We start from the raw sequence: 14,054 nt of genomic DNA on the forward strand, positions 1-14,054 counted from the left end.
GATAAAACATAGGTAAAAAAAAAAAACCTTTGTTTTTAGGTTCCATCCTTAGGTTTAGGCAACAAAGGCACATGGTAAGGTTTAGAGAAAAGAAACAGTTTGGCTTAAAATAAATATGTTTGTGACCAATGTTAATTTCATGTTAATTTCAAGGATTATATAAACAAACAGGTACAGACTCTCATGGAAAAAATCTCAAATTTATACAGATATTGTGCCTGTCGGTTGTAAAAAAAAAAAACAAGTCTAAACACGTCAGCCATAATTCCAACATAGTTGAAACACCACATCGAGTCCCAACCAGTCTTGGGAAATGTCTGCAAGTGAATGATGATCACTAGATTTTACTTAGTAAAAAGTTGGGATTGTGAACTTAGTTCAGAATTCAAAATGTGAATTCAGAACAGAAACTTGTTCATTTTATTCTGTGTGAACTGAACTTTCAGCTCGCTCTATATTATCAGTGCTTTGTTGATGATGGCACCATAAAGATAGATGACACACACAAAGTGTTGCATTTTTCTACTTTTAGGGATACATTAAGTATGAAAAGGTAGACATACCAAAGATAGTCTTATCTAAAAAATGCAGCAAATAAGCCACTTTCTTAATGTCTTTCTCTTTTTTTTTACAACAAAGACCAGCTTGTCAAGGACAGCGAACATGAGCTTAGAAGCTAAACATCAAGTTTTTCATTTAATTTCTTTGTGTTTTTCTTTGACTTATTTGTCAAGCTCATGGACCTTGACACTCACCCCTTTAAAGGATAATAAATATGGAGCAATTCTTCATGGCTTTAATATTACCATAATGATTTTCTCTCCTCGTTTTTAATAACCTCGACAGCAGGATTAATTCTTAATGCTCTGAACGGCTGATGAAACCGAACATACAACTTAAGTCCAAATTTTAAATCAAAAATCAATTTCTCGTCTGTTCATGTCTTCATAATTTATTTTCATTATGGTGGATTAAAAATGTGAAATTGTTTTCGCTTTTAAATCTACTTCCAAGCTGTGATTTAATTACGAGTCGGGCTCAGTAGAATTTGTTGGTTTTCTTAAAGTTTTCATTTTAATGGGACACTTGCAGTTAAATCATCCTTAATGCAATTATTTCAGGGACTTTTGGCACGATAGCAGTAAAATATTTAAAGATGCAGGTACAGATTTGATTATATCTGTTTGTTCTCATTTTTTACCTAAATCAAGTGTCTATCAGATGTCAGGGAGGATGTCACTAATTGTTGTGGGTAGTAACAAAATGATCGTTGGGGGGCAGAAGTGAAGCATGAATGACTGAAAATGTTCTTTCAATACACCTACACAAGCTCTGGCTGCAATATGAAAATTTGACTGCATCTCTATTGAAGAAATTTCACAAAAGGACACATAAATGGAGGAAACATTATGTTCATTACCCAGTGTTCTACTTCAATTAGGTATAACGCTGATGTTCAATTTTCTCTTCATGCTTCCTTGTTGAAATTCCTCTCGTGGATTTGTTAAAAAAAAAATCTATTGCTAGTGCTGCCACTCCATTTAGCCAATCTCAAGGACACAGACATGCTGTAGCTGTGTGTTGACATCCCTGCATGAATACTAAAGCCCAAACATGAAAGAGTAGTCCTGCGTTTCAGCTGTCCTCCTCTTGCCATTGTGGGAAGAAGATAGACTACAACAAAAAAAAAAGGGAAAGAAGTGCTCTTTGGTTTGAAGTAAAATAGCTTGTACTGAAATAGCTCACACAAATATCTGTTCCCGGAGAAGCGTCTCAACTTTCAACACCTTGCTGTAGCGCCTTGATCCCGTGTTTACGTAAGATAGAGAGCTCGGAGAAGCTAAATGCCGGCTTGAGCTCATCCTAGAAAAGTTTAAAAAACAAAAGCAGGTGGGAAATGGAAAAGCCACACAGCGTTTGACTTTGTAAAAAAAAAAAAAAAAGGCCAGACAAGACAAAAACAGCCATGCTTTGACCACATTTTGTGCATTCCTTCGAACCATTCCTGCTGCTAATGATGCCGTGCATCTGGGAGCGCTTGCATCCTTTGTGGTCAAGCATTAACCATTATCTGAGCTCCTGTGTGTGTGTGTGTGTGTGTGTGTGTGTGTGTGTGTGTGTGTGTGTGTGTGTGTGTGTGTGTGTGTGTCGCCCTCTGCTTTGCAGGGAGCTCAGATCGCTCCTTCCCTTTGCTTCTCTGACCCCTGATTCCCAGAAAGAAGCGACAGATTATTTACTCGTAGGCCACTGCCCCTGAAGCTAATGAGGAGGAAGAAGCCGCATTGACAGACATAATTATCACAGTTTTGCTGGGCTCAGCCAGAGGTCCCTTTTGTGGTGTAATTACTGTCCTTTCATCCACACACCACTGCATCTGCCATTACTTCACCCATCTTCAACATCCATTTGTGTTCCTAGATGCTTTTTTTTTTCTACTGCACCAAAACAGTCTCAAATAACTTTACTTTAAACCCTTTTTAATCTAACAATGTGTTGTTTTTTCAAGCTTTTCCTCTGCCCCTGATTGATTTACATTCTTATAATATTATTCTACAAGATGGCAAATGTCGCAGTGTTTAAATAAGCTAAAAACCTCTATGAATATGCCATTAGAGAAAATGGAGGAATAAATGTTTGTTTCTGAGGAGTAATAGGCTTTTAGTGCAGCTGTGTGTGCTCCCCTCATCTATCTCCTCAGAAATTTTGGCACAGTATTTGAAATGCATAGTTTCCTGTTCCCTTTGATGGAATCCCTTTTCAACAGCCTCAGGGGAAATCATGACTGGCAATGTTTAGAGGAAAAAAAAAAACTTAGTCCTCTCCAACACTGAGGTCTTTCTGGATTTTGAGGTAGGATACATTTGTTTAGTCAAAAATAATGTAGAATTCTTTATAGTGAGAAAGAAAAAAAGTATCTCCAGGGAGCGGCCATTTTGAAAGTAGCAGTGTGATTCAACAAGACACACCGAATCCACTCGAGGCTTTTAGCATGGAGAACAAAGTTAAAAAAAAAAAAAAAAAAAGATCAATGCACTTGGATCAATGACAAGTCCTTTGAAACTTCTTTTATCTCAACGTCAAATCACAACAGGTGCTTCTGGTACAAAAACAAAAAAAGGTCTAAGACACCAGATATTAGTCACAACAGGAATAAACAATACTCACTATTGGACTGGCGTTGATGTAATCTGAGTTGCCGTGGTTATTCTCCCCTTTCAAGGTGATCCTGGAATGATCGTCTGTAATGGAGATGCATAATTCATCAAGATACTTCTTGACTCTTCTTCCTCGCCACACAATAACAACAGAATTTTGAGCAGCAACAGAGGAATATTTAAGTAAAGAGGCGGCACTGCAATTTCACCAGACTTTCATCATGCATACAGACTGTTCTGAAGTCTTGGATCGCTTCACCTTCAATGAGGAATGTTCCAAGTGAAATAATAATAATATATTTTAGCTTAAGAAGTCTGTAAGCTGTGAGCTTTAAAATCCTCTTTTTCTTAAACAAGAGAAACTGTTGAAAGATTCAGATAATCTGTCTCCAGTGAACTTAAACCCACCTCTGTAGTCTGCTAGAAATTAAGGACCCTCAAATCTTTTTTTTCCACCTCATGACTAAATAAGCAGAAATCAAAGTTTAAAAAAACATCTTGAGGTATTATTTATGATAATAAATATGAGTTAACAGTAAAAAAAAAAACTCTTCTTTTTCAGAACTGTGTGGGGGTGGTGTGATAAAATGTAACCAAGCAGCCCACCAGTTGTCATGAGACTCAGAGTAAAACTTGACATAGAGGCCAAACTGTGTAATTACAACTTCCGGGTCCATCACATAATGCCATTGGGACCAGAGACTTACATTGTGAAAGAGACATCTGTAAATTAGCAGGTTGGTTGTTTATTTTTGGTAGGCTGCATCGACTTCCCAGTAATAGCACTTAAATAGCCCTTATTTAAATCAATATGTCCTAAAAATTGTAAAATTTACCAATAGCTGAATCCAGATTTATTATAAACTGTCCTTCATGTGAGTGAGCCAGTGGTCAGGCTGTAAGCCCAGTTAAAGGAAATGCTGGTGCGCTTGCTCCACAGGCCCATGGATGTGGAAGAAATGGGCAAATTTATACCCAGATATCATTTTTTGGGGGCTTTATGCACCAGCTGTAGCTAGCTAGAGTAAGCTAATACCAACACTAAAATTCATTTACTTGCTGAAAACTCAATAGGCTATTTCCACACTCACATGTTTTCATTTAAAAACAGCATTTTAAAATGAAAGCAAGTCTTTTAGTCCCATTTCAGACATAACCTCCGTCCATACTAACACGCTAAAGTAGTTAAAGTAAAATACTGCATGGACTTGATGGCCACAAACATAACATCATGCAAGTCCAAAAAAGAGATTTTTCTTAAGTAACTCCACATTATAATATAGTTAGCCAATAGCCCAACTTTTGCCTTTGTTTAACCTCATCTGAGTTTTGCATTGAAAAAAAAACAACAACACAATTTTCTCAGCACAATGAGTTGACTAGTTTTACGGTAAAATGGATCTAGGTATAGTAGTATTACTGTTTATTTGTTTGGAAACATATTTTTAGTGTGGTATTGGCTAGTTTTTCTCAACGGGTTTTATGTAGTTTTTTGAATCATCCATTCACAAACACATCAACTACAGTGATGCTGCTTGTTTATGGTGGGAACAGTCGCACAACAAAAAAAAAAACAAAAGCTTCATGGACTTACATACGACCACAGCGTCTGAGCGGTTCTTCTTGGAGTTCTGCTCGCCCTGCCCCACGTTGCAGGCGCTGGGCTCTGCCTGGTAGGAGCACAGGGCCTCCCACTCGCGCTCCAGACGATTCTTGTTCTTCAAGTGGTCCTCCATGTATGACTAGAGGAAAACAGACACCACCTTAGCCACCATTTCAAACAACAAGCCATAACCACTCAAAAGACAACTGAATTTATGTAAAAATGTGGCTGTAAAAAGACATTTCGTTTGTTTTTGCAGCAATTCAACAGGACACAATTCACCTTTCTTGTATTACAGCTGGCTTAAGATATATTGTTGTATTGTATTTTCTTCCCCATGAGCTAACCAATAAATAAACTGGAGCAAAACACTAAACCCCTGACAACACCATCTCTCCATTAAAGCTATGATCAGGTGTCATGGAGCATTATTGTCCTAAGCTGCTGTGTAGCAAAACAACTGGGTGAGGAGGCTGCTGGAGATCTAGGTTGGGAAGGTGTGCTAACGCTTGTGTCTTTGTGCATGTGTGTTTGACCGAAAGAGAAAAAAAAAATCACGCACAATTAAGACTCCTGAAAGGTTTGTCTGCATTGGAAATACTTCAGGGGTGTTTCAATCACGTCCCTCACTGCTTGCACAGCCACTGATAAGATTGTCTGCATTTAAGCCGTCGCTTGGAGAAGACAAAATTGAATTCGCTAGAGAGACAAAGATGGAAAAAAAGAAGGGGGAGGGGTAGAGGCCTGTATGTGCGTGTGAGTGTGTGTGTGTATTCTCCCAAACCAGGGCAAGTCTTAGGGAGCTTAGAGGCTGTAGCTGGCAAGACGATCTTTTGTAGCGAAGCGCCGTGTTTCGCTTTCTCTCCTGTATCATGGCTCCCCTCCCAATGGGGTTAAATGGTTTAGTCCGCTATTGTGTGAGGCAGAAGATTACAGACTCATAAACTGATGTCAGGGATCAGCTGGCTAATACAATGAAAGTGATACCCAGATGTGCTTGGTTTTTATCCCATATTAAAGGCAGTATAGGTAGGCTGAGCAGAGAGGTGACACTCCATTGTTACAGCTGACGTATTCACTCCTGTCTGTCAAAAGGGAAGTCTTTACACAATATATACAATTCCTGACCAGATGATAATCACAAATAAGCTTGTCCAACACATAATAGGCAATTACCCTTTGATGGTTTATGAATTCAGACATCTCCGGCATGCACGCACAGGATATTAGGTGACTTATAAGAACATCACAAATCCTACACACAATGGAAATCAAAGTTTATTGTTCAATACGGTACCAAAGGTGCCACTCTTAAAGGCCACACTGAGAACAGAAAAAATGCAACTCTTGTGATTAATACAGCTGCATAATGAGAGAACACAACAGCACAATGTGTTCTCTCTCCCCGAACCCATTAATGATAACTGTAGATTTATGCTGTCATACCTCAAACCCTCCCTGTTTGAACTTTTTAATTTTATGCATGCAAAAAGCCCAATTATGTATAAAAAAAAACGAGTTAATGTCAATTCTAATAGCAGCCAACACACATATATTTGCATGTGTGTTTTTGTGCATCGCCCACGCAAACACACAGTGCTGTCTTCCCAGGAAAGTGACAGCATGCCATTATGACCACTTGACAGAGCCTGTCACCACGATGCTCTTGTCACCCTGTACAAGTACTCTCTGCTTGCCAGCCTGACAGCATCCCACCTCCCCTACCAATATTACATCTCCATGTACTTGATAAATCCACTCTGAATTGCCTCCCATTCTATTCAAACGATGCCCTGAATCGATTGCATTCCAAATTCATATTTTCGCAGCTTAATGCAATGCAGCCAGCAGGCCCTTATCAAGCCCTCCTGCTCCTAGGGGGAGGCAGTGGACCATGTCGTATTCCAGAGACAGGGTAACGAAGGTTTAGTGAATGGGGGGATTATGTCTGCCAATCAGAGGGTTGGGATGGGAGGCCTGGGTGTCAGGGAAACAATGTCTAATCCTTCCTAAGCAGTCTCCTCGGCAGCAGAGGGTGCTGGGTGAAATCAGGATGAAGGGACAACCAGGGGAGCCAGACACAACAGGTAACACATTACTGTCAAGCTCCTCTGTCAAATTAAAACGAACAATACTGGTAACAGTTTGTATGGGGAGCTTTATGATATGATAAACAGCGAGGTGAAAAGATGGTGTTTATATGTGTGTTTTGTGTGCTAAATAATAATAGATAAATGAAAGGGAAACATTGCCCTAAATAGAACAGTGTATTCTTTTGCTTGTGAATTTAAAATTGTGAGTAAAAGCCATGAGTGCAGAACATGTTGCATGAGTCAGTTACTATTTTCCTGTTGCCTGAGTCTGGTTTATCTTCGAACAAATAATCCATCATTTAAAAAAAAAATTGAACAATAACTCTCAACATAATGAAAAAGAGCCTCAAGCTACATAATTATTGATTTTTTCAGTAGGGAGGTGATTAAGTCAAGGGAATGCCACAGCAACAGCAACTGTATCAACATTTTGACCCTTTTTCTGGACAGTCGGAGAGCTGCATGGATATCTATTTATTTATTTTAATGTGCTTTGCACTGTACTGTGTCTTACTGTCTTACTTAATATGATTTTGGAATCCAGTAGCCTTGATAAAAGAAATTAAATATAACTATTAATCTGAATTTATGTCTACTTTATATCTAACTGTTAAGGTCACTCAAAATGCAGCTGTATTTACTTAATTTTGTGAAGTTGCTGCAACTTAAAAACGACAAGTGGAATAACCTTGTTCTGTCTAAGTGTTAGCAACTTTAGTAAACCAAGTTAGTCTGACTTAACTTGATAATGATCATGATTAGAAAGCATGATTTAATTAAACTTGTCATTTTAAAGTTGCAACAGCTTTACAAAATCAAGTGACTATAACTAGATTTTTAGTAAACTTAACAATTAGATATAAAGTAAACATAAATTAAGTCTAATAGTGGGGTTACATGTACTTATTTTATACAGATTTTACAGTGTGTGAGGAAAACTGACTGTAAGTGCTGTCCATGGTGCTGAATAGACTGCAGCACAGAAATACAGTCAAATAATATTACCATGATACATCTGGTAATAATTTTTGAGGATTTTAACAATTAAATTATTAATGTTTGCATTGTTGTGGCACTGACTGCAGCTGAAAAGGGTAAAAAAAAAAGAAAAAGCAGAAAAGATAGCAGAGGTGTGTCAAAGCCCTGAAAAACACAGCGGATGACTCAGCACACAGAGGCATCCAATTTCACTTTTGAAGTTGGAAGTCGTTATGCAAGACTTTTTAAGTCTTGGTGGGGGGGCTGAATGGTGGGGCGCAACATCGTAGTTCATAGTGGTTGTATGTGTGTGTGTGTGAGGTGATCGGGCCTCAAAAAAAGGACCCCCAGCATATGTGCTTTGGAAAGCCGAGTATTCATCATCCTTCTCCACACGGTGTGAGCTCCAAAGAGCGAGAGAGGGGAGATGAGAGGAGAGGAGAGCTGAGATGGGAAAATATAGGACTGAGATCAGTGATAACAAGGCAATCTCACACATGGTTTCATGTGAGATGGCGGTGGAATTTTAAAGAAGAACCCCTATAGGACATCTCCATGTCAATCATGGCATGAAAGAAAAGTAAAGGTCCCTGAGTGTTTTACCTTTCTACATCGCAGTGGCTGCGTTGAGGATCCTAGGGCTAATAATAACAGCTCCTAGAAATGATTCACAGTGCCTCTTTTGTTATTGCAGGGCTAAATGCTTTTCTATTGTTAATGTTTTCAAAAGGGGCTTCACAAACAAGCCTTGACGAGTGCAACAAAACCCATCTATTACCAGCAATACAAGGCATTACTCAGATTCACTCTCATTCATTATCGCCTCCCAATATAAAAGCTAGACATGCAGTGTGATGAATGCTCTCTCCATTAATGGAAACACTGCAAGGCATCTATCCATCTCTTTTATCAAGCTTGTCTCAAATGAATGAAGCAAAAGTTGTGCAAAATTAAAACAATCCATTGTGTGTTTGTGGAAGCGTTGGCAACCAAAAGCTTGTTCAACCTAAATATTCAAAAAAAAAAAAACTGTAGAAAATTTCAAATGACAATCAGATGGAAATGATATTTCAGTTTTGTGCAGCCCTCATCACGCAAGACAATGTCTGCCTTATTTTACTGCAGCAGAAAGACAGACGGAGGTGGTAAAAGATGAAAATGACAGAGGGGATAGACGCAGGATGGAACGATAAAGAGAGAAAATGACACAGTAAAGGAAGGGAAAAAGTTCGAGGAGAAAAAATGAAGACAACATAGCCGAGATAAAGCAAGAGGGAGAAAACAGCTGAAAGAGTGATGAAAAAACCCCAAAGATAACAGGCTTCTGAAAGGGAATGAGGTGAGCGAGGGATGAAAAGGAGACACATCCAAACAGATAAACAGAGAGAAATCAAGCTGTTGGTTTTCAGCACGGGGCCTAGCATATTCATAGGCAAGGGGAGTTTGAAAAGCAAACAATATACTGTATGCTCACATGAAAGAGCCTATTCCTGTAGATCTGTGGTTCCCAACTTTTTCTGTTTGATGTATCCCCAAAGGCCCTTATAGATGATCTCAAGTACCCTTACATTGACACCACCCGTCACGTTCCAAAAGTGTTAATTTGAAATGACTGTAAAATGGATGCTGTTTGAACTGCTAATTATATAAAACAAATTATTTTGATGATATTTTCTCACACAATTGAACTGGTAATGTTTAGGGTCTCTTCGGTCTAGTTATTGCATTTGCACGTTTCAAGCATTTATCCATTCCTTTCAGCTATTTTGCCATTTAGCCATTACTTTTAGCTAACTATTTCAACGGTTTATCCATTAAACTGGCTAAGTGTCTCAACCTTTTCCTCCATTACTTTTAGCTAACTATTTCCACCCTTTAGCCATAACTTCTAGTTAAATATTTCATAATTTCCCCTATTACTTCAAGCTAACATATTCTATTGGTTATACATAATTCCTAGCTAATGTTAACTCTTTTAAAACCTTTTTCCCATTACCTCTAGCATACTATTCCCACTGTTTATCCATTAACGTTACTTTTAGCTAATGGTTTCAACTATTTATCCATTATTTTAAGCTGACTATTTCAACTTTTTTTCCTCATAATTTCTCGCTAACTATTTTCTCACTGTGTCCATTACTTCTAGATAACTATTTCTACTGGTTACACATTATTTCTAGCTAATTCTAACTTTTTCAACCTTTTTGCCCATGACTTCCAGCATAGGCCACTGTTTCCACTATTTATCCATTACTTCTAACCATTTACACAATTATCTATTTCTTCTAGCAAACTGTTTCAAACTTTTTACCCATTAGGCCTACTTTTTGCTAACTATTTCCACCATACAGTATATACATTAGCAGCTAACTGTCTCAACATTTTTTCCATTACTTCTACCGAATGTTAACTATCAACCTTATTTCCCCATTTTTTCTATTACTTCTAGCTAACTACTTCTAACTATTTCAAAATGTTTCCTTTACTTTTTGCTAACTATTTACACCATTTACTCATTACTTTTTGCTAATTAATTCTTCTAGCTAATTTATTCCATCATTCTTTAATTACTTCTAGCTATCGTTAACTATTTCAACCCTTTTGTTATCCAATGCTTTAAGCAAACGAGTTCCACTCATTATTCATTACTTCTAGCAAACTATTTCAACTTTTTGTCATTTCTTTTAGCAAACCAGTTTATCCATTACTTTAAGATAACTATTTTAACATTACTTTTAGGTTAACTAGTTTATTTGGATATGTTTAGGTCCAATTAATCCCATTTTCTTTTCTTTTTTTTATCTCAAATTAATTTAGCATATCATCAATCCATTTAACCCAACAACTCAACAGCAGAAGTACCTCTTGGGGTGAAAGTACATCTGGTTGAGAATTACAGATGCAGATCTATTATCTTGACCACAAGGCTCAGCCTAATGTAGTTATACGAAAAGCATGGGCGTTTCTGAAGCTACACTAAACCCACTCTGGCAGGTTGAGTGCAAAGTCATTGAGACATGATGTTGTGGTTGTTTATATGAAACAATGTGATGCCAAGAACCACAAAAAAAATCTCAGAGGGCATGACAACAAACCACACTTCAACCAATTACCTCACTCACCACTTTTTACACCACGAATCATTACTCACATTATCTATAGAGTAAAAGCAAGTTCCTTACCAGTATCATGTGACCGGTGGAGATGTCCATGTTGGATGGCACTGGCTCCTCGCACCAGGAGGAGGTGCTGCTGCGGGTGGAGGGGCTGGCTGCAGGGCCATCGCTAAACTGGGATGAGACACTGTTGAGCCGTGAGTGGCGAAGGGTCTCTGGCCGCTCGACACGCTCCGATGTCCGGATTGCCATACGCTGGCGACACAGCTCCTGGGAATTACAGGAGATGCGGGTGGGGAAGTGATCATTAAAATTGTTTCTTTCTTTTGCAAGGTTTCATGTATTTATCTTCTTTTCATACACAACAATCGTTTTATGTAGGTTGTGTGCTTATCCTTGTTGTTAGGGGCTGGGTTCTATAAATGCACATTGTAAAATCCTGTATCTCGGCTGACTTGATCTGTCCTCACTTGCCTGTAGATTAATGGCTTATCCTTGTGGATTATGGAGCTTATACTAATTATGTCAAAAATACATGGTTGAGGAACCCTACACGATTTACAGAATAAATTCAGTATGTCACACCTGGCTGCCACACAGTGACTGTCTTCATTGTTTAAGAATGGATCTTTTAGTTGTTAAAAAAAGTAAGCTTTTCAAATAAAATCCTGCACAAAATCACCATACTGCACAGTCAAGGCTTATGGAGCAAAGACTACTTTCTTGAAAAAGTTCAAAAAGAAGAGTTTGGATTCTTTTTCTTTTTTTTTTTTTGCAAAGATACTTAAATCTATCGATCAATCAAATAGGAGTTTCACTTTGTATATAACCACAGAGAACCAAAGGAGATAAAAATGCATTGGCACAATTGTAAAGTATAATTTTCTATTTTGATTGATATCTCCAGGTTTCTCAGACTTGCTAAAAGGCCCACTGCTAGGAAGATTACACTTCTTCCAATGACTCAGCTTTTCTCCCATCATGCCTCAGTGCAGAGACAGGGCATCAGAAATTCAAAGACTAGGCATTATCGACTCTATACAAAATGAAAAAAGAAAGAAAAAAATGCCTACTGCCAGATTTTTGTAATCTTATACATGTGTAAACAACCAAACACACTAACAGTAACAAACTTTGCCTGATCCCTCCATAAGGTGCTCACACTTGTTTTTTGTATGTCAAATTCATAATCTGTAAACCCCATCATGTTTGGTTTTGGGAAGCAAAGCCAGTCATCTCCACAGAATTCATTTGCATACTCAATTAATAACAGCGAGGGCAGAGCGGACCAGAGAAAATGCCTTGTGAAAGCACATGCTATCTCATGATCTATCATAGTGATATTTCCCTCTGGAGCACAGGCCCCTCTAAGCCCTGGTCTTGGATCAGCTTTCCCGCCGTCAGACTTTAATGATTAGAGCCATGAAGTGGTGCCCTGGGCCTTGGCCTCGGGGCAATATCCAGGTCCACCTCATAATTCATCCTACTTCTCAACATCTCTGCAAAGCGCTGTGCAGTATCGGGGCCGAGAAATCATCCCATGAGTAGGCAGAGAGATGCAGTTAGCACTAGAGAGGGCCAGAGGACAGACACACGGAGCCCAGAGAGGAGCACTGGTGGTGGGATTACAGCTCCCCATATCCCCCTTCTGTTTCAGACTACTAATAAGAACAAAAACAGGCCAAGAGGAAACAAGACTACAGAATATCTCTCCCACAGCACACAAACACTGTCTAACATAGGGAACACGCCCATATAAAAGCCTGACATGGCAGTTATTCTATTTAGGTATATTGAGAAAAAGAGGTGCCAAATAGAACTGAAAATTTGCAAAGAAGCAAAAAAATTATATTAAAAAATACATATATAATAAACAAAAATGGACATTATTTTCTTATTTTTGCTTTTCTGTGGCCATCTTTGCAACACTATAACACCTCCAGCTTTGGATAGACAAAGCAGCTCTGTGAAAACCTGATTAAATATTGAAAATGTTAACGCGACATGCAGATAAATATGTTCTGAGTGCCATGCTGGGCACAGCTGAGCCCCATCGCCAAAAATCAATACAGCCCAGGCTGTCCATGGCCCTGGAGGAACAGAGGGAATAGGTCACAGTAGCGGCCTGTTTCTCTCTCTCTCTCACACACACACACACACACACACACACACACACACACACACACACACACACAGATGCACATACATGTGTCAGGCAAGGGTGAGCATTGACTAATTGGTTGTAGAGAATATTTATTGGTGCAATAAGACAAAAATCCAAGAAATGAGTGTAAAAGGTGATTTTTTTATGTACAATTATTGTGCTTCCCAAAAAAAGAACAGCCAAAAACCATTGTAAAAGCAGGTGGAAGAGAATCATTCAAACATACACACACATTGACAAACACACTCACACAAACCAATCAGAAAATCTACCGTACTCAAAGAGTGTGTGTGTTCTTCCAATGGTAGTGCACAGGCTAAGTGTCCTGGCCCCTGATTGGCTCACAGCGAGGGGGCTGGTCTTACCTGATAGGTTGCGGTGGCATCAGTACTGGTGTCAGTCCCCAGGCTGGCCAGCTTCTCCTTCATGCGGAGGTGGGAGCGCTGGCGCACGCAGAAGAAGGTGGTGGACACTGCCAGTGCCACCAGGATGAAGAGCATGCAGAGGACGGAGAGCAGCAGGAACTGGCCCGACTCCACCCTGGTCTCCTTCACCACGGGGATCTGGGTCAGGCTGCCTCTCTGGAGAACGCACACAAACAGAGAGAGAACACAGTGTCAGAGCAGTAAAGGATGCCACTCTGTCTTTTTGTCTGATGGATGTTGTCTTTTTTTTTTTGATTTACAGCAAACGCCATATCAAGTCTGAGGTGCATCAATTTTCAGCTTGAAGGCCTGTCTTGATTTTCTCGCCGCCTCACCTATCTCCACTCACTCTCCTGCTCTTTCCTTCCACCCACCGCCGCTGTCTGACCGGCCCCATTCATTAGCCACCTCTAATACTGGCCCTATAATACGCATTCAGACTCAGTCAACCCCTATTACCAGCCCCTGCCCAGTGCCGTCTCCACACTGTGCCCCACTATAGATATTTACAACCCCACTT

General features: G+C 39.3%; 1 protein-coding gene across 1 annotated transcript in view; it reads right to left on the bottom strand.

Annotated features, from left to right (window-relative positions):
- ptprn2 (protein tyrosine phosphatase receptor type N2) overlaps positions 1–14,054 on the bottom strand; it is a 148,090-nt gene that overhangs the window by 20,125 nt on the left and 113,911 nt on the right. Inside the window, exons 12-15 of the mRNA XM_088072113.1 lie at positions 13,475–13,690; positions 11,012–11,215; positions 4,750–4,897; positions 3,166–3,239 (exon numbers count right to left, since the gene is read on the bottom strand). Of these exons, the coding sequence (XP_087928239.1) occupies positions 3,166–3,239; positions 4,750–4,897; positions 11,012–11,215; positions 13,475–13,690 (642 nt within the window). The remainder of the gene's footprint in view (positions 1–3,165; positions 3,240–4,749; positions 4,898–11,011; positions 11,216–13,474; positions 13,691–14,054) is intronic.

Source organism: Plectropomus leopardus, chromosome 21, assembly GCF_026936395.1.
Source record: "Plectropomus leopardus strain MGB_pleo_1.0 chromosome 21, ASM2693639v1, whole genome shotgun sequence".
Classification (NCBI taxonomy): Eukaryota; Metazoa; Chordata; class Actinopteri; order Perciformes; family Serranidae; genus Plectropomus; species Plectropomus leopardus.